Source organism: Pristiophorus japonicus, chromosome 5 (assembly GCF_044704955.1).
Source record: "Pristiophorus japonicus isolate sPriJap1 chromosome 5, sPriJap1.hap1, whole genome shotgun sequence".
NCBI classification, from domain to species: domain Eukaryota; kingdom Metazoa; phylum Chordata; class Chondrichthyes; family Pristiophoridae; genus Pristiophorus; species Pristiophorus japonicus.
In genome coordinates, this window is record NC_091981.1 from 168,257,647 (window position 1) to 168,282,443 (window position 24,797).

At 45.2% G+C, this 24,797-nt stretch overlaps 1 protein-coding gene and 1 long non-coding RNA gene across 2 annotated transcripts in view; one reads left to right on the forward strand and one right to left on the reverse strand.

Moving 5' to 3' along the window:
- LOC139263920 (uncharacterized) overlaps positions 1 to 19,884 on the reverse strand; it is a 99,562-nt gene extending 79,678 nt beyond the window's left edge. Inside the window, exon 1 of the long non-coding RNA XR_011593249.1 lies at positions 19,805 to 19,884. This is a non-coding gene — a long non-coding RNA (uncharacterized lncRNA). The remainder of the gene's footprint in view (positions 1 to 19,804) is intronic.
- The window catches only part of calcr (calcitonin receptor), a 180,824-nt gene extending 160,375 nt beyond the window's left edge, over positions 1 to 20,449 (forward strand). Inside the window, exons 9-11 of the mRNA XM_070880001.1 lie at positions 766 to 984; positions 5,302 to 5,343; positions 20,228 to 20,449. Coding sequence (XP_070736102.1) covers positions 766 to 984; positions 5,302 to 5,343; positions 20,228 to 20,449 — 483 coding nt within the window. The remainder of the gene's footprint in view (positions 1 to 765; positions 985 to 5,301; positions 5,344 to 20,227) is intronic.
- The last annotated feature ends 4,348 nt before the right edge of the window (positions 20,450 to 24,797 follow it).

Below are 24,797 nucleotides of genomic sequence, written 5' to 3' on the forward strand. Positions count from 1 at the left end.
AATCACGGCCATTTTGACAGCGGGCCCCCCTCCAAACCCGCACTTGCAGGACTGGGAAGATTCCGGCCTGTGAATCACTTGAGGAAAAGTTCTGTAAAATTTCTCCATCATCTCCAAATATTGTTGAGCAAAATGCAATATTATCCACTGTAATTGTCATAGTAAAAGTTTCATTCTGAACTACACCCTTTCTTACAATCTTAGCATCTCCATTTTATCATAAAAAGCAATTAATACTGTTACTTTCTTGTGCACAAAAAAAAAGTAATAATAATTGCCTTCTGTGGTATGGTTAGATAAAGGTGTAGATGTGATTTAGTTGAGTATATCTACAGCTGCATCTGTATAACCATAGTCCTCCCAGAGCTTGCTTGATTGCTTTATGGAGTTGAGGAAAAACATGTTATTTTCTTTTCTTTCGGCTTTTCCCAGGAACTAGCATTCCCAGTGCTTAGGGAGGGTGGTACTGTTTACAGATAGGGTGAGCATGGCTGTGTCTCGTGGTCTTTTCTTGTCCTTCTTCATATTATCATACTTATGTTCTAGGATTTTGCTTCACAGATTTGCAAAGTCAACACTTGTCCCAATGTATTTAATATCATTGATCCCAATACTTCTGGAAAATCTCACCCTAATAAAAACAAATCTATTTATTTCTTGCAAACGGTAAAACTCTTTCAATCGAAACCTAAGCATGCTATCTGGAATTGTCTTATGTCTCAGCATTGTTTTACTGATAGAGAATTGCTTCTGGGTCATTCACAGGTGAACTTATTCTTCTTGCTCAACATTGTGCGTGTCCTGGTTACAAAGCTGAGAGATACTCACCGCACTGAATCCAATATGTACATGAAGGCAGTCAGAGCAACTTTAATACTTGTGCCATTGCTGGGAATTCAGTTTGTCATTATTCCTTGGAGACCAGGAAATCGACTTGCTGGAGAAATCTATGACTATATTATGCACATATTTATGCATTACCAGGTATGCCAGTGAGTTGTTTTCTAAAAGTATGTTTTTGTTGAATGCAATTTAGTTACTCTTAGTAATTTGTAATTTATAAAAGAAAAGTACTGCGGATGCTGGAATCTGAAATAAAAACAGAGAATGCTGAAAATCTCAGCGGGTCAGGCAGCATCTGTGGAGAGAAAAACAAAGTTAATGTTTCGGGTCAACGACCTTTCATCAGAACTGCCGAATGTTCAAAAAGAACACATTCTTAAGCACTGAAAGGGGGAGGGGAAGAAAGAATAAAAGGGAAGGTCTGTGATAGGGTGGAAGGCAGGAGAGATTAGAGAGCGAAAAGGGATGATGAACCTAATTGAAATGGTAATGACAGAAATTAGAAAAAGATTAATCTGGATAGGGTGTGAATGGCAGCGTAATGACCAACTGCCATTAGACACAAAGAGAAATCAAAAAGAGAAGAAGAAAAAACATAAGATGGGTTGGCTGTGGAGGGGGGGGAGGGGGGGAACCAAAGATGGCCAGAGGCTACGCTCTGAAATTGTTGAACTGGATATTGAATCCAGAAGGCTGTAAAGTGCTTCCCCCCTTTTAAATCCGGCTTTGGCAACCACAGGGGAATCTCCCTGCTATCAACCATTGGGAAGGTTGTCGCTAGAGCTCTCCTCAACAGTCTTCTCCCTGTGGCCAAGGAGCTCCTCCCGGAGTCACAGTGCAGATTTTGTCCCCTACGGGGAACAACGGACATGATCTTTGCAGCACGACAACTGTAGGAAAAATGTAGGGAGCAGCCTTTTTCGATCTTACAAAGACCTTTGACACTGTCGACTCTGAGGGCTTATGGAGCGTCCTCCTCTGTTTTGGATGCCCCCGAAAGTTTGTCAACATCCTTCGCCTGCTCCACGACGACATGCAGGCTGTGATCCTTAACAGCGGATCCATTACAGACCCATTCCACGTCCGGTCCGGGGTCAAACAGGGTTGCGTCATCACTCCAACCCTCTTAATCTTCCTCACTGCCATGCTCCACCTCACTGTCAACAAGCTCCCTGCTGGAGTGGAACTAAACTACAGAACCAGTGGAAAGCTGTTTAACGTACACCGCCTCCAGACCAGGTTCAAGATCATCCAAACCTCTGTCATTGAACTGCAGTACGTGGACGACGCCTGCGTCTGCGCACATTCTGAGGCTGAACTCCAGGATATAGTCGATGTATTCACCGAGGCATATGAAAGCTTGGGCCTCACGCTTAACATCCGTAAGACAAAGGTCCTCCAGCTGCCTGTCCTCGCCGCACAGCATTGCCCTCCAATCATCAAGATTCACGGCGCGGCCCTTGAAAACATGGACCACTTCCCATACCTCGGGAGCCTCTTGTCAACAAAGGCAGACATTGATGCGAAGATTCAACATCACCTCCAATGCTCCAGTGCAGCTTTGGCCGCCTGAGGAAAAGAGTGTTCGAAGACCAGGCCCTCAAACCTACCACCAAGCTCATGAGCTGTAGTAATACCCGCCCTCCTGTATGGATCAGAGGCATGGACGATGTACAGAAGACACATCAAGTCACTGGAGATATATCACCAACGATGTCTCCGCAAGATCCTGCAAATCCCCTGGGAGGACAGACGCACCAACATCAGTGTCCTTGCCCAGGCTAACATCCCCAGCATTGAAGCATTGACCACACTCGATCAGCTTCGCTGGGCAAGCCACTTAGGTCGCATGCCAGACATGAGACTCCCTAAGCAATTGCTCTATGTGAAGCTCCTTCACGGCAAACGAGCCAAAGGTGGGCAGCGAAAACATTACAAGGACACCCTCAAAGCCTACCTGGTGAAGTGCGACATCACCACTGACACCTGGGAGACTCTGGCTGAAGACCGCCCTAGGTGGAGAAAGTGCACCCGGGAGGGCGTTGAGCTCCTCGAATCTCAATGCTGTTAGCATGAAGAGGTCAAGTGCAGGCAGCAAAAGGAACAATGGGATCAATCAAAGCCACCCCTCCTTCCTCCGACAAATATCTGTCCCACCTGTGAGAGGGTCTGTGGCTCTCATGTTGGACTGTTCAGCCACCAAAGAACTCACTTTCAGAGTAGAAGCAAGTCTTCCTCGATTTCGAGGGACTGCCTATGATGATGATGAAAGTGCCTAAATGAAAGATGAGGTACTGTTCCTCAAGCTTGCATTGAGCTTCGTTGGGACAGTGGAGATTACAATAATTTGTAATCTATGTTAAGTTAGCCCCTGATTACAATCCTGCGGCATGATTGGGCCACACTGCTACTTCTCCCCTTTCTTGCCTCTCCTCCCCGTTCCCATCCCAGTTCACAGAGCCAGTATTCCCAATTTGCCCCTCACTGCTGCTGCACCTTATGATGTTGCTGTGTGTTGTGGCAGAAATTCTTGATTTTGACAAACTATCACCAGAATTCCTGCCTGTAATGTGCAGTAAAGTTCCATTCCCCAGAGCAGCAATAGGTACCCGGAGTAGCAGTGAAAGGAAGAACTGGAAGCTCAGGAGTTAGTTGAAGGGCTTAACATGGATGATTTTCACTAGGGAAGGGCTGTGTTTTTTGCAGATTAGCACGATTTTCATGGATTCTTTGACAAAATGCAGCCATGATTTTTCAGTGGTCCTATGTATGGTTTCATCCTGAGTAGAATCATAGAATCACAGAAATTTACAGCACGGAAGGAGACGATTTCGGCCCATCGTGTCCATGCCGGCTGATCAAGAGCTATCCAGTCTAATCCCACTTGCCAGCTCTTGGTCCGTAGCCCTGTAGGTTATGGCACATTAAGTGCACATCCAAATATTGTTTTTAAATGGTGAGGCTTTCTGCCTCTACCACTCTTTCAGGCAGTGAGTTCCAGACCCCAACTACCCTGTGGGTGAAGAAATTTCCCCTCATATCTCCCCCCAATTACTTTAAATCTATGCCCCTTGGTTGTTGACCCCTCTGCCAAGGGAAACAGGTCCTTCCTATCCACTCTATCCAGCCCCTCGTAATTTTATACACCTCAAACGTCTCCTCTCAGCCTCCTCTGCTGCAAAGAAAACAGATCCAGCATCTCCAATCTTTCCTCATAGCCAAAATTCTCCAGTCCAGGCAACATTCTTGTAAAACACCCTTGCACCCTTTCCAGTGCAATCCTGTAATGTGGTGACCAGAACTGCACACAGTATTCCAGCTGTGGCCTTACCAGTGTTTTATACAGTTCAAGTATAACCTCCTTGCTCTTGTATTCCATGCCTCGACGAATAAAGGCAAGTATTCCATATGCCTTCTTAACCACCTTATCTACCTGGCCTGCTACCTTCAGTGATCTGTGGACTTGCACTTCAAGGTCCCTTTGTTCCTCTACATTTTTCAGTGTCGTACCATTTAATGTGTATTCCCTTACCTTAGACCTCCCCAAATGCATTACCTCACACTTATCCGGATTGAATTCCATTTGCCACTGTTCCGTCCACCTGACCAGTACATTGATATCTTCTTGCAATCCGCAGCTTTCTTCTTCATTATCAACTGCACAGCTTATTTTAGTGTCATCTGTAAACTTCTTAATCATACCCCCAACATTCAAGTCCAAGTCATAGACATATACCACAAAAATCAAGAGGCCTAGCACTGAGCCCTGCGAAACCCCACTGGATACAGCCTCTCAGTTAGAAGAATACCCATCAACCATTACCCTTTGCTTCCTGCCACTGAGCCAATTTTGGATCCAACTTGCCACTTTGCCCTGGATCCCATGGGCTTTTACTTTTCGTGACCAGTCTGCCATGTGGGACCTGATTAAAAACTTTGCTAAAATCCATATACACTACATCATATGCACTGCCCTCATTGAGTAGAGTCATCTTGTTTTCTAACAAGTTTTTTCTATTGAGAAACAAAACATCTTGACCGAGAATTTGCACTGAGCAAGCAATACATTATTGGCAATGGTATATTTGTCCAGTAACATCTGGGTTTATTTTCCACTGCGGGTAATGACGAGCAGATTAACATATTTGATGTATTATTGGCAGTATTTAGGCTGGAAACGTAGGTTCCCAGGCTTATCTACTCTGTTCAGCAGTAAGGCAAGGAAACCATTAAAGACACAAGAAAATATGTTTGCTTTATAACAGTTCTGAGTATCAGCGACCAGCACAAATTGGAAAATGATGAGCTTTTTGTATATCTTCCAGTGCCTTGGGAGTTTTTATTACATAAAAGGGGCTATATAAATTGAAGTTGCTGTTGTTGATACTTTGATTTCCATTGCTTCTAATCCCAATATTTTTTGTGCATATTAATTATGCAAGTTTTTTTCCTCCACAGGGTTTGCTAGTGGCCACCATATTTTGCTACTTTAATGGAGAGGTAAGTACAAGAAAAAGAACTAAAGAATAGATAGCAGGAAACACATCCGGTACACTGTGCAGTGATTGGCCCAGATTTTCCAGGGCCTGTGACCGCGTAAGCATAGCAAGTGTCCCTCAAGTTCTGGGTTTCTGCATGCCCTGCGCATATGTGAACACCCGGAACTTGCAATCTGGCAAGTTTCAGCTTGACAGATCATACCGATCCACAGGAAATGGACATTTGCTGGCACAGAGTTGGGAGTTACTGCCCAGTGAATGCCTACAAAATTCTTACGCCTGGTAAAAGCAGGCATAAGGCCTTCTTTTACCAGCATGAGTTTAAATAAGTATTGAAATAATGTTTTTAAAATCATTTAAACATTCAAAAACCTTTAAAATTAGTTTAGGTTATTTTTGGGCCTTTGAAAAATGTTTACATTTATTTTTCATTACATTACATTTTTGATTTAAATGTTTAATTAAATTGTATTTTTAATTAATTGTAAACATGTGATGATTTATTTTTATTTAAGTTGTGTGCAAATGTATTTTTTATGTGATTCCTAAGATGCTTATGGAGATTTTGTACGCAAATGAAATCACCTTAAGCATAATATGAATCCCCTTTGTGATTGGTTAGCCTAGTCCACATGATCCCGGGGAAACATGCACTCTTGGAATATGTGGGCCTTTACACAGGTGTATGCCTGCAGGCCCAGGAGTGCGTGCCTTCATAGGCATGGGGCCATCAGGTAAAAGAAAACTTGGATTTATATAGCGCCTTTCACAACCACCGGATGTCTCAAAATGCTTTACAGTCAATGTACTTTTGGAGTGTAGTCACTGTTGTAATGTAAAAAATGCGTCAGCCAATTTGCGCACAAGCAAGCTCCCACAAACAGCAATGTGATAATGACCAGATAATCTGTCTTTTTGTTATGTTGATTGAGGGATAAATATTGGCCAGGACACCGGATATAACTCCCCTGATCCTCTTCAAAATAGTACCATGGGATCTTTTACGTCCACCTGAGAGCGCAGACAGGGTTAACATTTCATCCAAAAAACTGCACCTCCTCAGTACTGCACTGGAGTGTCAGCCTAGATTTTTGTGCTCAAGTCCCTGGAGTGGGACTTGAACCCACAACCTTCTGACTCAGAGGTGAGACTGCTACCCAGTGAGCTACAGCCGACACTAAGCATGGATTTTACTTGCGGTTCAGAGGCATTCGGCCACAGGAAGTCTCCGACTGCAATTTCAGATCCAATATGTATTTAATTTATAATATCGCCTTCCTGCAATAAATTGAAGAAAGGTATGCTAATGTAAAGATAGAGTAGGTCAGGATAAACAGGAGAAACTGAATATTTTACCCCAGCCAGGCAGATGTACTCAGTACTCTGATGTATGTTGTGCTGTGTCATGGTGGCCTGGAAGTGCAATACAAAAACAAAAATCATAACTAAAATACAAGTAAAAGAAACAAACAGCAACAATTAGTTACATTTATATAGCATGTCTTGCATACAGGAAGACATCTCAGAGCACTTTCAATAAAGAGGAAAAGAATATTGTGGGCACCTAGCCAAGGGAAAGCAGACAAAATACAGAGACATTGATGGGGAACTAAAGGCACAATCGAAGAGGAAGGTTTTGAAACCAGAGAGGGAGGTGTCAAGACGAAAGGGATTGAGTAGAGAATTCCAGAGTTCCGGAAGGACTGAATTAGCAGTTGCCAATACTGGGTTAAGGGAGCATGGGGTAGAGTAGAAGCCTGGTGCTAGAGGAGCAGAGGTGTGTGTTGGAACTTCAGGCAGGAGGGGAATAAAATGGGCTGGATTTTCGGATCTGGTCATTTTGGGGCAATAATGGTGGGAAGGCGGTAAAGTTTGCGCCAGTAAATGGTTTGCGTCCTCAGCCACAAAATTCATCAGTTGGGCTCTGAGTGTGGAGCAGAGCGTTAAGGGAGGTGTTGCGCGCTAGGCCAGCTGAGTAACTGAAAATCCTGAGCTAAAGAGCCAACCTCGACGCGCCCGAAAATGAGGCTTGCTTGAAGAAAAGAAAATTGGCACAAAACACCCAAACAACATCCCCAATACCTTGACCACCCTGCATTAGGATAAATTGCAAAGATAAAAATAAACAAAACAATCACACTTACCTCATTTAATATTGACTGCACTCACCAGCGCCGGGACAGCTCTGACTGCCTGGTTCACCAGGCAGTCCCACTAGGCCGTGCTATGGGGCGCTAGAGGCTCAGCGTGAGTATAAAATCGAAGCGCAGTCGAAACCAGTGGAGTTCCACACCGGCTCAATGCTCCCGGGTGGTGCTGCTCAGCACCCCCACAAAATCAGCGACTAATTTCCCAGTGTGGCACTACAAGCTGGCCTCCTGCCCAGAAACCATTCCTGCCACCATTGCTGCCCCTCCGGGGCACTAACAGGGGTGGCAGAAGACCAAAAATCTAGCCCAATGGTAGCATAGGACAAGGACTGAGAGAGATTGGAAAGCAAAGATGAGAATTTTGATATCAACACACTAGAGACTGCGGTGACAGTGAAACTTGGAGAGTGTGGAGATAATGAAAGCATCAGACTTTGTTTAGAGGAGCATGCAGGCTACAACTTTTTACATATTACAGATATGTGGAATTATATAGAATTTGAAGCTTTTGGTGGCTGTAATGTATTCATCCAAACACTTAAGATGAACAATGAGCTTTTCAGTGGAGCAAGGGCCATTGTAAGAATCAAGACAGTGCCCAGAAAATATGGCATTTTAGCTTGGCACTGGGCCCCCACTGACTGGAGGGTTTGTGGGAGTCCTGGTGGGAAACGAAACAACTCACTTTAGTTATTCTCTACAATTTCAGCTCCCCCCTCCGCCACCCCCCACCCTCAGATGTTTCAGTCTAATTGGGACTTTCTGGCTATCTTCCAATTACAAGGAGCAGCCAGAAGGTCCTGATCAGAGAAGTCAGACACAAGAGGCCTGAGACATCTGCAGTTGCACCTGACTTTCGTTCCCCTTTCACTGGCGCAAGATCCTGCCGGAGCAGTCCTACAGTGGAGATGTCCTGGGCAATAACAGAAAATTCCAGCACTCCGAGACCTGGACAGGAGAAGCACACTTCTGCCCTAAGGATCTTAACTGCAAATAAAAATAAGTATTTATAATTCCAATTCTGAGTACCACACTTTGGGAAGGACGTGAAGACTTTGGAGAGGGTGCAGAAGAGATTTAATAGAATGGCTCCAGGGATGAGGGAATATAGTTATTTGGATAGACTGGAGAAACTGGGGATGTTCTCCTTAGAGAAAGGGTACGAGGAGATCTGATAGAGGTGTTTAAAATCCTGAATGATTTAGAAAGAGTACATAAAGAAACACTGTTTCCATTGGCTGAAAGATCAATAACAGAGGGCACATAAGGAAAAACCTTTTTATGCAACAAATGGTTAGGACTGGAATGCACTGCCTGATAGGGTGATGGATACAAAGTCAATAGTAGCATTCAAAAGGAAATTAGATAAATACTTGAAGGAGAAATGGGGAAAGAGCGGGGAAGTGGGACTAACTGGATAGCTCTTCGAAAGAGCCGGCACAGATTCAATGGGCTGATTGGCCTCCTTCTGTGCTGTTCTATGAAAGACAAACATGCTGGAGGGCTGAAGCAAGATGGCCAGCTGGAATGACCTGGGAGAAGTCAAGCCTGAAGGGTTTCAGCAACAGAGCAGGAGAGCTGAAGAAAAGGCAGGTAGTCATGCAGAGGTAGAAGGAAGTGGCCTTTATAATGAGGCAGTTCAAGGTTTCGCACCTCTGGACTCAGTTGGAGATGACATATGAAGCAAAAAAACAAATTACATTAAACATAATGTTGTACGTTAAAAAAGCAAATAGCCAAGTCCTACAAGTGGCCCACCAGCAGCATTGGAGAGGCCAGCGCAGTGTCGGGAGGTGGAGCGCCAGGCGAGCGGCCTACAAGTGGCCCACCAGCAGCATCAGAGAGGCCAGCGGGGTGTCGGGAGGTGGAGCACCAGGCGAGCGGCCTACAAGTGGCCCACCAGCAGTGTTGGAGAGGCCAGCGCAGTGTCGGGAGGTGGAGCGCCAGGCGAGCGGCCTACAAGTGGCCCACCAGCAGCATCAGAGAGGCCAGCGGGGTGTCGGGAGGTGGAGCACCAGGCGAGCGGCCTACAAGTGGCCCACCAGCAGTGTCGGAGAGGCCAGCGGGGTGTCGGGAGGTGGAGCGCCAGGCGAGCGGCCTACAAGTGGCCCACCAGCAGCATCAGAGAGGCCAGCGGGGAGTCGGGAGGTGGAGCGCCAGGCGAGCGGCCTACAAGTGGCCCACCAGCAGTGTCGGAGAGGCCAGCGGGGTGTCGGGAGGTGGAGCGCCAGGCGAGCGGCCTACAAGAGGCCCACCAGCAGTGTCGGAGAGGCCAGCGGGGTGTCGGGAGGTGGAGCGCCAGGCGAGCGGCCTACAAGTGGTCCACCAGCAGCATCAGAGAGGCCAGCGCGGTGTCAGGAGGTGGAGCACCAGGCGAGCGGCCTACAAGTGGCCCACCAGCAGTGTCGGAGAGGCCAGCGGGGAGTCGGGAGGTGGAGCACCAGGCGAGCGGCCTACAAGTGGCCCACCAGCAGTGTCGGAGAGGCCAGCGGGGAGTCGGGAGGTGGAGCACCAGGCGAGCGGCCTACAAGAGGCCCACCAGCAGTGTCGGAGAGGCCAGCGCGGTGTCGGGAGGTGGAGCACCAGGCGAGCGGCCTACAAGTGGCCCACCAGCAGTGTCGGAGAGGCCAGCGGGGAGTCGGGAGGTGGAGCACCAGGCGAGCGGCCTACAAGAGGCCCACCAGCAGTGTCGGAGAGGCCAGCGCGGTGTCGGGAGGTGGAGCACCAGGCGAGCGGCCTACAAGTGGTCCACCAGCAGTGTCGGAGAGGCCAGCGGGGAGTCGGGAGGTGGAGCACCAGGCGAGCGGCCTACAAGAGGCCCACCAGCAGTGTCGGAGAGGCCAGCGCGGTGTCGGGAGGTGGAGCACCAGGCGAGCGGCCTACAAGTGGTCCACCAGCAGTGTCGGAGAGGCCAGCGGGGTGTCGGGAGGTGGAGCACCAGGCGAGCGGCCTACAAGTGGCCCACCAGCAGTGTCGGAGAGGCCAGCGGGGTGTCGGGAGGTGGAGCACCAGGCGAGCGGCCTACAAGTGGCCCACCAGCAGTGTCGGAGAGGCCAGCGGGGTGTCGGGAGGTGGAGCACCAGGCGAGCGGCCTACAAGTGGCCCACCAGCAGTGTCGGAGAGGCCAGCGCGGTGTCGGGAGGTGGAGCACCAGGCGAGCGGCCTACAAGTGGCCCACCAGCAGTGTCGGAGAGGCCAGCGGGGAGTCGGGAGGTGGAGCACCAGGCGAGCGGCCTACAAGTGGCCCACCAGCAGTGTCGGAGAGGCCAGCGCGGTGTCGGGAGGTGGAGCACCAGGCGAGCGGCCTACAAGTGGCCCACCAGCAGTGTCGGAGAGGCCAGCGGGGTGTCGGGAGGTGGAGCACCAGGCGAGCGGCCTACAAGTGGCCCACCAGCAGTGTCGGAGAGGCCCAGCTGATGCAGCTGCAGCAGGGAGGCAAAAAAGAAGTAGAAAGAAATCGAAAGGTGACGTCACAGCCAAGGGAGTAAGTGATTGGTAAGTAGTTTTTCTTTTTCTTTTCTATATCAGTAAGTAACCTTTAGCATTGTTGTTGCCAATTTAAGTTTATCTAAGGGTTAAGTCATTGCAGGAGAGCTCGGACACGTGTTATGCTCCTCCTGTACTATGTGAGAAGTCAGGGACGCTTCCGGTGTCCCTGATGACTACTTGTGCGGAAAGTGTATCCGCCTACAGCTCCTGGCGGACCGCATTGTGGAACTGGAGCTGTGGGTAGATGAACTCTGGAGCATCTGAGAATGATGTGAATAGCACGTTTAGTGAGCTGGTCTAACCGCAGGTATAGGGTACACAGCTAGATAGGGAATGGATGACCAACAGGAAGAGCAGTGCAAGGAAAGTAGTGCAGGGGTCCCCTGCGGTCATCCCCCTGCAAAACAGATACATCGCTTAGGGTACTGTTGAGGGGGATGACTCATCAGGGAAGGGCAGCAGCAGGAAAGTTCATGGCACCGTGAGTGGCTCTGCTGCACAGGAGGGCAGGAAAAAGAGTGGGAGAGCGATAGTGATTGGGGATTCGATTGTAAGGGGAATAGATAGGCGTTTCTGTGGCCGCAACCGAGACTCCAGGATGGTATGTTGCATCCCTGGTGCAAGGGTCAAGGATGTCTCGGAGCGGGTGCAGGACATTCTGAAAAGGGAGGGTGAACAGCCAGTTGCCATGGTGCAAATAGGTACCAATGATATAGGTAAAAAATGGGTTGCGGTCCTACAAGATGAATTTAGGGAGCGAGGAGCTAAATTAAAAAGTAGGACCTCAAAAGTAGTAATCTCAGGATTGCTACCAGTGCCACATGCTAGTCAGAGTAGGAATCGCAGGATAGCTCAGATGAATATGTAGCTTGAGGAGTGGTGCAAAAGGGAGGGATTCAAATTCCTGGGACATTGGAACCGGTTCTGGGGAAGATGGGACCAGTACAAACGGATGGTCTGCACCTGGGCAGGGGAAGTAGGGGGAGTATTGGCCAGTGCTGTTGGGGAGGAGATAAACTAACATGGCAGAGGGATGGGAACCTATGCAGGGAGACAGAGGGAAATAAAATGGAGGCAGAAGCAAACGATAGAAAGGATAATAGTGAAAGTGGAGGGCAGAGAAATCCAAGGCAAAAAACAAAATGGGCCACATGACAGCAAAATTCTAAAGGGGGAAAGTGTGTTTAAAAAGACAAGCCTGAAGGCTCTGTGCCTCAATACGAGGAGTATTCGGAATAAGGTGGACGAATTAACTGCGCAGATGGCAGTTAACGGAGATGATGTAATTGACATCACGGAGACATGGCTCCAGGGTCACCAAGGCTGGGATCACAACATCCAGGGGTATTCAACATTTAGGAAGGATAGGCAGAGAGGAAAAGGAGGCGGGGTGACGTTGCTGGTTAAAGAGGAAATGAATGCAATAGTAAGGGGGACATTAGCTTGGATGATGTGCAATCGCTATGGGTGGAGCTGCGGAATACCAAAGGGCAGAAAACGCTAGTGGGAGTTGTATACAGACCACCAAACAGTAGTAGTGAGGTTGGGGATAGCATCAAACAATAAATAAGGGATGTGTGCAATAAAGGTACAGCAGTTATCATGGGCGACTTTAATCTACATATTGATTGGGCTAACCAAACTGGTAGCAATGCGGTGGAGGAGGATTTCCTGGAGTGTATTAGGGATGGTTTTCTCGACCAATATGTCGAGGAACCAACGAGAGAGCAGGCCATCCTAGACTGGGTGATGTGTAATGAGAAGGGACTAATTAGCAATCTTATTGTGCGAGGCCCCTTGGGGAAGAGTGACCATAGTATGGTAGAATTCTTTATTAAGATGGAGAGCGACACAGTTATTTGGAAACTAGGGTCCTGAACTTAAGGAAAGGTAACTTCGACGGTATGAGGTGTGAATTGGCTAGAATAGACTGGCAAATGATACTTAAAGGGTTGACAGTGGATAAACAATGGCAAACATTTAAAGATCACATGGATGAACTTCAGCAATTGTACATCCATGTCTGGAGTAAAAATAAAATGGGGAAGCTGGCTCAACCGTGGCTAACAAGGGAAATTAAGGATAGTGTTAAATCCAAGGAAGAGGCTTTTCAATTGGCTAGAAAAAGCAACAAACCTGAGGACTGGGAGAAATTTAGAATTCAACAGAGGAGGACTAAGGGTTTAATTAAGAGGGGGAAAATAGAGTACGAGAGGAAGCTTGCAGGGAACATAAAAACTGACTGCAAAAGCTTCTATAAATATGTGAAGAGAAAAAGATTAGTAAAGACAAACGTAGATCCCTTGCAGTCAGATTCAGGTGAATTTATAATGGGGAGCAAAGAAATGGCAGACCAATTGAACAAATACGTCGGTTCTGTCTTCACGAGGGAAGACACAAATAACCTTCCGAATGTACTAGGGGACAGTGGGTCTAGTGAGAAGGAGGAACTGAAGGATATTCTGATTTGGCGGGAAATTGTGTTAGGGAAATTGATGGGATTGAAGGCCGATAAATCCCCGGGGCCTGATAGACTGCAGCCCAGAGTACTTAAGGAAGTGGCCCTAGAAATAGTGGATGCATTGGTGATCATTTTCCAACAGTCTGTCGACTCTGGAGCAGTTCCTATAGACTGGAGGGTAGCTAATGTAACACCACTTTTTAAAAAAGGAGGGAGAGAAAGCGGGTAATTATAGACCGGTTAGCCTGACATCAGTAGTGGGGAAAATGTTGGAATCAATCATTAAGGATGAAATCGCAGCGTATTTGGAAAGCAGTGACAGGATCGGTCCAAGTCAGCATGGATTTATGAAGGGGAAATCACGCTTGACGAGTCTTCTGGAATTTTTTGAGGATGTAACTAGCTGAGTGGACAAGGGAGAACCAGTGGATGTGGTGTATTTTGACTTTCAAAAGGCTTTTGACAAGGTCCCGCACAAGAGATTGGTGTGCAAAATCAAAGCGCATGGTATTGGGCGTAATGTACTGACATGGATAGAGAACTGGTTTGCAGACAGGAAGCAGAGAATCGGGATAAACGGGTCCTTTTCAGAATGGCAGGCAGTGACTAGTGGAGTGCCACAGGGCTCAGTGATGGGACCCCAGCTCTTTACAATATACATTAACAATTTAGATGAAGGAATTGAGTGTAATATCTCCAAGTTTGCAGATGACATTAAACTGGGTGGCGGTGTGAGCTGTGAGGGGGACGCTAAGAGGCTGCAGGGTAACTTGGACAGGTTAGGTGAGTGGGCAAATGCATGGCAGATGCAGTATAATATGGATAAATGTGAGGTTATCCATTTTGGGGGCAAAAACACAAAGGCAGATTATTATCTGAATGGCGGCAGATTAGGAAAAGGGGAGGTGCAACGAGACCTGGATGTCATGGTTCATCAGTCATTGAAAGTTGGCATGCAGGTACAGCAGGCGGTGAAGAAGGCAAATGGTATGTTGGCCTTCATAGCTAGGAGATTTGAGTATAGGAGCAGGGAGGTCTTGCTGCAGTTGTACAGGGCCTTGGTGAGGCCTCACCTGGAATATTGTTTTCAGTTTTGGTCTCCTAATCTGAGGAAGGAAGTTCTTGCTATTGAGGGAGTGCAGCGAAGGTTCACCAGACTAATTCCAGGGATGGCTGGACTGACATATAAGGAGAGACTGGATCAACTGGGCCTTTATTCACTGGAGTTTAGAAGGATGAGAGGGGCCCTCATAGAAACGTATAAGATTCTGACTGGACTGAACAGGTTAAATGCGGGAAGAATGTTCTCGATGTTGGTGAAGTCCAGAACCAGGGGACATAGTCTTCGGATAAGGGGTAGGCCATTTAGGACTGAGATGAGGAGAAACTTCTTCACTCAGAGAGTTGTTAACCTGTGGAATTGCCTGCCACAGAGAGTTGTTGATGCCAGTTCATTTGATATATTCAAGAGGGAGTTCGATATGGCCCTTACGGCTAAGGGGATCAAGGGGTATGGAGAGAAAGCAGGAAAGGGGTACTGAGGGAGTGATCAGCCATGATCTTATTGAATGGCGGTGCAGGCTCAAAGGGTTGAATGGCCTACTCCTGTTTCCAAATTCAGTTTCCACTCTGTGCTGAGTTAATTGATCTCAGCTGGGGTGCTAAAAATTGCCTCAATGTTCTGGGGCTGAGGAGAAAATCCTGAACGGTTTTTATTCTTGATCGCCATCCAGTGACCTCTGTTTTAAAGCACAACTTGTATGAGGACAGGATTGTACTCAGCTGTGATGCTCCCGACGTTGGATATCCTGCCAATACACAGTCTAGGCTCCCAAATGAAAAATTGCCTCTCCAGCAAGGTAGCAGAAGCAAGCGGCACCCATGAGACTAAATGTCAGCATAAATCAACTCCATCTGGAGAGTTGGCAAAATAAACACAATGTTGCACAACTGAGAAATAAGGACCGAAGACAGAAAGCACAATTCTGCAATATGAACTGACAAATCTGCAAGCAATATCAAGAAGTACAAATTAAATATTGTTCAGTCTGCACAAAAGCTAGAGCAGCCCAAGTAATGTCAGTTCACAATGAAAATTTTAATCTTGGACCAATTATGGTAACATGACAGATAAAGGCTAGATAATAATATTAGTTGGGCTGGTTAAATATTTAGGTGCACACATATATTCTAATCATGTAGTGTAATCGTGTGCCCCTTTTGAAACCAGCTTACTCTCTGTTCCCTGCACCATCTGTTCCACAATTGGTGACCACGACTTCAGGTACTATGCCCCCATCCTCTCACACCCTGTCCCCAGCATGTTTTACCGAGGGACTGCACGCTTGTCTTCAGAGGTCAACAATGTACCTACCCACCCCGAACTCCTCTTTATCTCTTTCTCCCAGATACTCAGTATCCCCTGCTTTGTAAATTGGATTGAGATGTGTGTCGGCACAAGAGTTGATAAAGAAACACAAGTTGTTGTTAGGAACAAGAGTCAACCCCTTGAGCCTTTTCCACCATTCAATTAGATCATGGCTAATCTGTGCCTTAACTCCATCAACACGCCTTGGTTCCATAACCGTTTAAATCCTTGCCTAACAAAAATGTTGCGGTTATGCCCTTTGTTCTGGATTCACCCACCAGAAAAAACAGTTTCTCTCTATTTCCCCAATCAAATCCTTTAATCATCTTAAACACCTTAATTAGATCACCCCTTAATCTTCTTTATTTGAGGAAATACGAGCCTAGTCTCTGCAACCTGTCCTCATAATTTAATCCTTTTAGCCCTTATAAATAACAATTTATAGGCTAGAAATTATTGTCAATAATATTAGCAGCCAATTTAATGATATACCCTTATCTGCTATTTTAACTTTAAAATAGTAGACAGAGAAATGTTATATGAACATGTTATGCATCCGTCCAATAATAGTACCAATGGTAATCTCCATCTTATAACTGTGTGGGACAAACATAAGATTAAATTATTAATAGAGACTTACAAAGTTTTATGGTACTTCTTCTGTCCTCCTGTGCTTCATCTTTCGAATGAGACATTAAACTCAGGTGGACGTAAAAGATCCCATGGCACTATTTCAAAGAAGAGCAGGGGAGTTATCCCCAGTGTCCTGGCCAATATTTATCCCGCAATCAACATTACAAAAACAGATTATCTGATCATTATCACATTGCTGTTTATGGGAGCTTGCTATGCGTAGATTGACTGCCGCATTTCCAAATTACAATTGTGACTACACTTCAAAAAGTACTTCATTGGCTGTAAAACACTTTGGGACATTCTGCGGTCGTGAAAGATGCAATATAAAATGCAAGTCTTGCCTTTTTTCTTTCTGCCTTTCTCTCATTCTGTCTTTCTTTTGTTTTTTATTCCACATTATTGCTCTGTTACTTGACAATTCAGATCATTTTTCTTGTAATGATCTGCCTATTAATGGGCCGTAACATGTTATCACTGTGGGAGATTGTAACAAGAGCAGGAAGAGGAATGAAATCTCTTGTGGAGATTTGTGGAGAAAAAACAGGGGGAAAAGTGTTTCTGGCTTCCCATACTTGGAATACACCATTGCATGTGATGAAACTATCCTTTCTCCCAAAAGTAGCTTCCCATTTATTAATGGCCTTAAGTAAAAAATAGATGTCTCACAAATATATTTTGGTACATCCAAATGCTAATAAATGGTGTTACTTTTAAACTAGGCACAATATAAAGTACTGTGCATCAAAAAGCAATTCACTGTTTGAAGCACAAAGGTGTTTTGACTTAAAAGTGGAATTTAAATGCAAAATTATTTATTTTCTCACACCAAACAAATCTCCAAAAATTCAGCGAGCTTAAAATTATTTGCACGTTCAATATGACATTGATTGACAATTGATGCCAAGGTCTATAAATGATAAGTGGTTCACAGGAAATCATTATGGGACTGCTTGTAGAATAAATTAGCAGCACTTGGAGAATCGATACATCGATAAACTTAGAGAATAAATGAGAGGCCCTGGGAGAATGTGTAAGCAGCACTAGGGCATGCATTAATGTGCATTTGGGAAATAAATGAGTGTCTGAGGAATGAATGAGTTTTACTTGGAAATGAATGAGAAGTACTTAAAAAATAAGAGGAAAGCATTTGAAGAATAAATGAGGTGTACTTGGGAATGACAGCATTGTGGTTATAGTACTGGACTAATAAGCTAGATAGATGTGAGCATAAATCCCACCTTGGTAATTTATGATAATTGACTTCAACAAATCTGGTTTCCTGTGGACGAGCACTAAAAATTGACTAAGAAAGCTGATGAATTATTAAATAAAACTGGTTAATTAATGGGTATCTACCACCCCTGCATATGACTCTAGTCCCACAATAGGTGATTGATTTTTAATATCTTCTGAAGTGGCCTAGTTGTAAAATATAAAATGAGAAACAGATGGAAAAATCAAAAAGAAGCAGTTGATAATAAACAAGGAGCACTTGGGGAATGAATAAATTATAAAAACCCTTTATTGTGAAGTTTTATGTTCATCAAGCTGGGGAATGTCATTGGCAGAGAATGGAAAACTTAGTCAGTCAGTGTCAAGCATTTCCCTGTCTGTTGTGGCACAGCATATATGCAGGGTATTGCTTCCTGTTCTATGTTCCAACTCTGGGGATCAAAATACTCCTATTGATAATTTTATCCGAAAAAGGTAGAAGTGAGTTCAAAATGAGGATTCCTATTAACTTATTCACTACGATTGTCAATAAAAGGAATGCCACTTTTACATAAGTCCAGCCTTACATGGGCAATCCTTCGACACCAGTGTGGTATTTTCATCATGCACGTTACCCAACCAAATGAAAAAATAAATGTCCAAAATTCATGTCTTTGCAAATTTTATCAAAAAAAGACTAGTAAGTGAAAAATGGTATTCTACATCTACTTTTTCAGTAAAATTAGTGAAAATATAAATGTTGGGCACCATGCCTCAAGGAGAGGAAATTCAGCTGAATTTCCTTCCAGAAACTATGTCCAATCTACCTGATCTGAATCCTCCCTTCCCATTTCATTTCCTGAGGGAATATTTTACAGAAATGTTCCCTGGTAATCAGGCAAGACTCCAAAGTATTCATTCATCTTCTCCATTGTTCAACTCTGGCCTGCTACACTCCACAGAGAACCCCTTTCTCCACAGCTACCTGACCTCAGCACTAGATCAACCACCATGTCCCATGGATTATCTAATGTTTTCAGGCTGCCCTGCTATGTCTATAATATAAAACCCTGTGTCAGTCAAATACTTATCAAACATCTTTTGGAAGTAATTGATTGACATTTTAAACAGTTTTTGCCCAAAGTCTGCTTCATATAGCCAAACTCTGGGCAAAATAATTTTCTTCATCTCTAATCTCACTTGCAGCCTATTTATTTTAAATCCATGTCCTCTAAATCTGCATTTACAGTATAAATCAGTTGTGGCTCAATGGGTAGCATTCTCGCCTCTGAGTCAGAAAGTTGTGGGTTCAAGTTCCACTCCAGAGACTTGAGTATAAAATTCTAGGCTGACACTCCAGTGCAGCACTGAGGGAGTGCTGTACTGTTAGAGGTACTGTCTTTCAGATGAGATATTAAACCAAGATCCTGTCTGCTCTCTCAGGTGAACGTAAAAGATCACACCGCACTGTTTCGAAGAAGCGCAGGAGTTATCCCTGGTGTCTTGGCGAAAATGTATCCCTCAATCAGCATCACTAAAAAAGAAAATTACCTGGTCATTATCTCATTGTTGTTTGTGGGAACTTGCTACGCATTTCCTACATACGTAAAAGAAAAAAGTACTTCATTGGCTGTAAAGCACTTTGGGACACCCGGTGGTCATGAAAGGTACTTTCTTATGCCTCTCAGCAGTTAAAAGACCTGCTGGTCTGATGTCCCCTTTCAATCTTTCCTCAAACAACAAGTTCAGCTCTGTATTTCTGCTCATAAATTATAGTCCGAGATCACAGAAGATTTTTGTTACTCTTCTCTGAACTTTTTTGAAGGTAAATAACTCCAGATTTAAAAGGCTGGAGGGAAATATATCAGCTGTGTCAAATGCAAGAAAATGAGGTGCGATTTAGGAAGAATTGAAAAAGCTGTAAAGCAATTTAACAATGTAACAAATGAGGAGAAAAAGAACAAAACAAAAATATATATAAAATATATATAAAATAGCAAGTTACAATTTTCCTCCCTTCCCCTGCCCCGTCTGCCCCCACCCAAGCCTATAGAAACACAAAGTACTGGCAAAAAACATAAGCCTGACAGCCTTACTCCTTCTGGAGAAGCAATGCTACATCCTGTAATGAAAATACCAAACACACCTGATCTGACGGGATAGCACTGCAACCTGTAACGGCCACTTCCTCTGGGCCGTTTTCTATGCTGGAGGAAGCCTGGCAGAAACCCAGGAAAACAATGCATGTGACATTATGGCGGTACATCTGTGCCCTTACATCAAATCGAAATGCTGCTGCCTATTTCAGGGCGGGAGCTTCCTGTCCACACCAGAGGTTACCCAGGAAATGCAAACACCATAGGGGGGCAGACACCTGACATCACGAGACTCCACTGCTATTTCCTCTGCCTGAGGTGTTAAGCTGATGAATATCAAGGCCAGGATATTTTTGAAATAGCACCAAGGGTCTTTAAAGCACCAAACTAATACTGTTCCCAATAACATACATAAAACGGTGCTAATAGTGTCAAACAGATGATGAATTTCCATGGTTTATTTCAACCCTCAGATGCAGGCAGCCCTGAAGAGGCAGTGGATGCAATATAAAATACAGCTGGGCCAGCGGCGTCGGGAGCACTGCTCCATGCGGTCGACCTCGTATACCGCGACATCCATCACAGAGGTTCCTGTTTACCTGTATTATCAGGACAGCAACAGTGAACATTTAAACGGCAAATACATGGAGGATTCTGAAATTACTGTCCTGAAATCAAAAGAGACGTATGCCTGACTGGATTGAAAATAATCAATAACAAATAAAAACAAAACAGTAGCATTTTACCCATTAAAACATAGACTCCAGTATCAACTGTCCGGCTCTAAAATAAGCAACTGAACCCAGCAGGAAAAAAAAGTAAACACTTTTCTGGCAGCGGCAGTCAAGAATGGAGCCAGTCGAGACAGATGTTTCAATACTTCATACAGTACTGCTTTCAGAAACCTGACTGGAAAATGGAGCTGTTGGTTGACACGTGTGGCATTTCCATAGCTGCGAGTCTTTTAAAAAACAAGGCCCACTACAAAAATCTGGCTGAGAATAATTCAAAGAGCTTGCAACAGGATCACGGACTGCAAATAAACACCAAGGCAGTGTGCAACTTACCACGCTGGGGCAGTGTGTAATAAATCTGAGCCAAGCACGTTGCTGATCTCAAGCAGTTGATTTATGGCTTCGAATTTTATTATTTGGCTTTGTTATGTTCCTCATAAAAAGTAAGAGACCTTGAAGATTTTGTTTTTGGCCTCAAAGCCATTTCGTGCTTTATTGCTAGTTTGGAATTAATGCAAGTCGTTATTACTTCCCAAACTTACAGGTGTTATTAATTCACAAGGTACATCTTCATTCTTCATATTGTGGCTTTTTACCTGCATGCACAAGATAGGGTCACACACAGCCTACTGGGAGAAGCATGGCCATATATTGAGAAATAAACTATAGCCAGCCTAAATCAAAATGTATCACACAAGACTTGCCAATCATTTCTTATCCATTCATTAATAAAGATGTAATTTGGCTTCATTCCCACTGCAGTTTCTGATCCTAGCAAGATAAAAAATAGCATCACTATTGCAGCTGTATGGAGCGCTGTGAACTATAGCAAGAAGCAACACCTTGGCATTGCGGGGTGAAGAGGCCAAACCAGACAAACTAGCAAGGCTGGGAAATTCCTTCTATGTTGGTCCTTTAACAAAGGGTTGGCAAGCAGTGTGTGCTCAAGAGTCAGGGTTTTGTAGATCGTCTACCTCTGCCATGAATAGAATATATTAAGGCTATGAACGGAGAGGTGCTCATCAAGGACAGAGAGGCAGTCAGTGCCCGCAGGAAGGAGCACTTTGAGGATCTCCTCAACCGAGACTCTGTCTTCAACGTGAGTGTCCTTGACTCTATCCCACAGCATGCCACCCGCCAACATCTCAGCACAACCCCAGCCCAGCACGAGGTTGAAAAGGCTATCCAACATCTGAAGAACAAGTCATCAGGAGCATATGGAATCCCCACCGAAGCACTGAAAAATAACGGAGAAGCGCTACTGGCACGGATCCATGACCTCATCTCTCTTATCTGGAAGGAAGAGAACATGCCAGGAGAACTCAGAGACGCTGTAATCATGACCATCTTCAAGACAGGTGACAAGTCCAACTACGGTAACTACAGAGGACTCTCCCTGCTGTCGACCACCGGGAAAGTCATTGCAAGAATTCTCCTGAATCACCTTCTTCCTGTGGCTGAAGAACTCCTCCCAGAGTCACAATGCAGATTCTGCCCAGTAAGGGCACAATAGACATGATCTTCACCGTGCGGCAGATACAAAAGAAATGCAGAGAATAGCACCGACCCCTGTACATGGCCCCCTTCGACCTCAAAAACCTTCAACACTGTCAACCATGAGGGATTATGGAGCGTCCTCCTCAGATTCAGCTGCCCTCAAAAGTTTGTCACTGTTCTCCACCTGCTCCACAATGACATGCAAGCCGTGATCCTGACCAATGGATCAACCACAGGCCCATTCCACGGTTCGGACCGGGGTCAAGCAAGGCTGAGTCATCGCACCAACGCTCTTCTCGATCTTCCTTGCTGCAATGCTCCATCTCGCCCTCGGCAAGCTCCCTGCTGGAGTGGAGCTAAATTACAGAACAAATGGGAATCTGTTCAACATCCGCTGCCTCCAGGCCAGATCCAAAGTCGTTCCATCTTCGGTCATCGAACTGTAGTACGCAGATAATGCCTGCATCTGCGTACACTCAGAGGCCGAATTCCAAGCCCTTGTCAACACCTTCACCGAGGCGTACGAGAGCATGGGCCTTACACTAAACATCCGTAAGACAAAGGTCCTCTACCAACCTACTCCCGCCATACAGCACTGCCCCCCGGTTATCAAAATCCACGACGAGGCCTTGGACAACGTGGACCATTTTCCATGCCTCGCAAGCCTACTGTCAACAAAAGTAGACATCGACGATGAGGTCTAACGCCGCCTTCAGTGTGCCAGTGCAGCCTTCGGTCGTCTGAGGTAGAGAGTGTTTGAAGACCAGGATCTCAAACCTGGTACCAAGCTCATGGTCTACAGAGCAGTAGTGATACCCGCCCTCCTATATGGCTCAGAAACATGGACTATGTACAGCAGATACCTCAAAACATTGGAGAAGTACCACCAGCACTGCCTCTGCAAGATCCTGCAAATCCATTGGCAGGATAGGTGCACCAACATCAGTGTCCTCGCTCAGGCCAACATCCTCAGCATCGAAGCACTGACCACGTTAGACCAGCTCCATTGGATGGGCCACATCGCCCGCATACCTGACACAAGACTCCCAAAGCAAGAGCTCTACTCGGAGCTCCGACATGGCAAGCGAGCCCCAGGTGGGCAGAGGAAACACTTCAAGGACACCCTCAAACCCTCCTTGAAAAAGTGCAACATCCCCACCGACAGCGGGGAATCCCTTGCCCAAAACCGCTAAAAGTGGAGGAAAAACATCCGGGAAGGCGCTGAACACCTTGAGTCTCTTCACCGAGAGCAAGCTGAAGTCAAGCGTCGACAGTGGAAGGAGCACGTGGCAACCCAGGCCCCCCACCCACCTGTTCCTCCAACCACCATCTGTCCCACCTGTGACAGAGACTGTAGGTCCTGCATTGGACTCTTCAGTCACCTGAGAACTCATTTTTAGTGTGGAAGCAAGTCATCCTCGACTCCGAGGGACTGCCTATAATGATGATATTAAGGCTAGCACAGAATAAGCCATATTAACGAATGCTGATAAGCGTGCTCTCTTAAATTGATAGGTTGTTTCACAATGACTTGTCCACATGACATTTACATCTTTCTTCAGTCCCTGCATGTGAATTTTAAATGAATTATGTTTCTTTTTGTATATATAATCTACAAACCATGACACCAAGTCTGTAGTAGCAAATGCCATTCTATGTTGTGATGCCAAATGGTATCTTTAGTACTAAGATGTGAATGAGATACTGATTTCACAAAAGTAGTTTCGAATGGTTGAAATTAATGTTAGTATACATATCATCGAGCTATTTAAAATCTTGTAGTTTCTAATGACTGTATTTAGGTTTTTTAAATATAACTTTCTAACACTTAATTAATAGATAGTGGCAAGCTTCTCCATGCTAAGGCAGAGGTAAAGTAGAAAGCACGAGGTAAGAGTTCCTGTGGTACCTATGTATAGCTACACCATTAGTACATCTGTGAAGGTTTCCTCTGTTCAGTATTTTTGCTGAGATTGTAAACAAGTTCTTGTAGAATGGTTTTACAGTCTGACTAGAAATATTGAACAAAGAAGATCTTGTACACACATATTTATGATACAGTTGTATATAACCATCAGAGGAATTCTTGTTCCGATGTAACTTAAGAGGTATTTGATGACTAAAAATCTTATGGATTATACAGTATACTGGACTAAGCACAGGTAAATGAAAATGGCAGTTGACCACTGGTTTATTCAGAACCAAAAAGAACTCAATGAACACTGAGCAATCTTATCTAAGCTATTAACTGTACTCAAAACTTTGTCCATGATTTTTACTAAATATTAATGGCTGTAAACTTCACGGGCCCAGCCAAAAGGGTCAGCCCTCCTCACCTAAAAAAGTGTTTTAAGCCACTTTCTTGTGAAAATGAGCAGAGAATTATAACAAGCATGATGGTTTCCCAGACTCCAGACCCAGTCGATAAAAGAGTTATTTTTTTGAAGTGCTTTTTTAACTAACAAAAGTATTTTGGTGTTATTGTACAGTGAAGAGACCCAAACTATGGTCCAGAAAATATCACTGGACAAATGCATTGATACATATTATGAAAAGCACTCTTGCTTTGCTAATAAATGGGAACAGTCTAATGTTCCCCCCGAGGTGCTCAACCGTGTGGCCGCACGGCCGCGCATCTATCCAGGTGTTCCGCGTAGGCCGCTCACAAGCTGTTACGACTGGAAGGGATATCATCTGGCAAATTTAAAGGGACAGGACCCGAAAAGAAATTAGAGGGGACATTGGCACACACCCCCTCCACGTGGCTCACATTTAAATGTTCGACCATAAGCAACAAATCTATTTAAAAGGG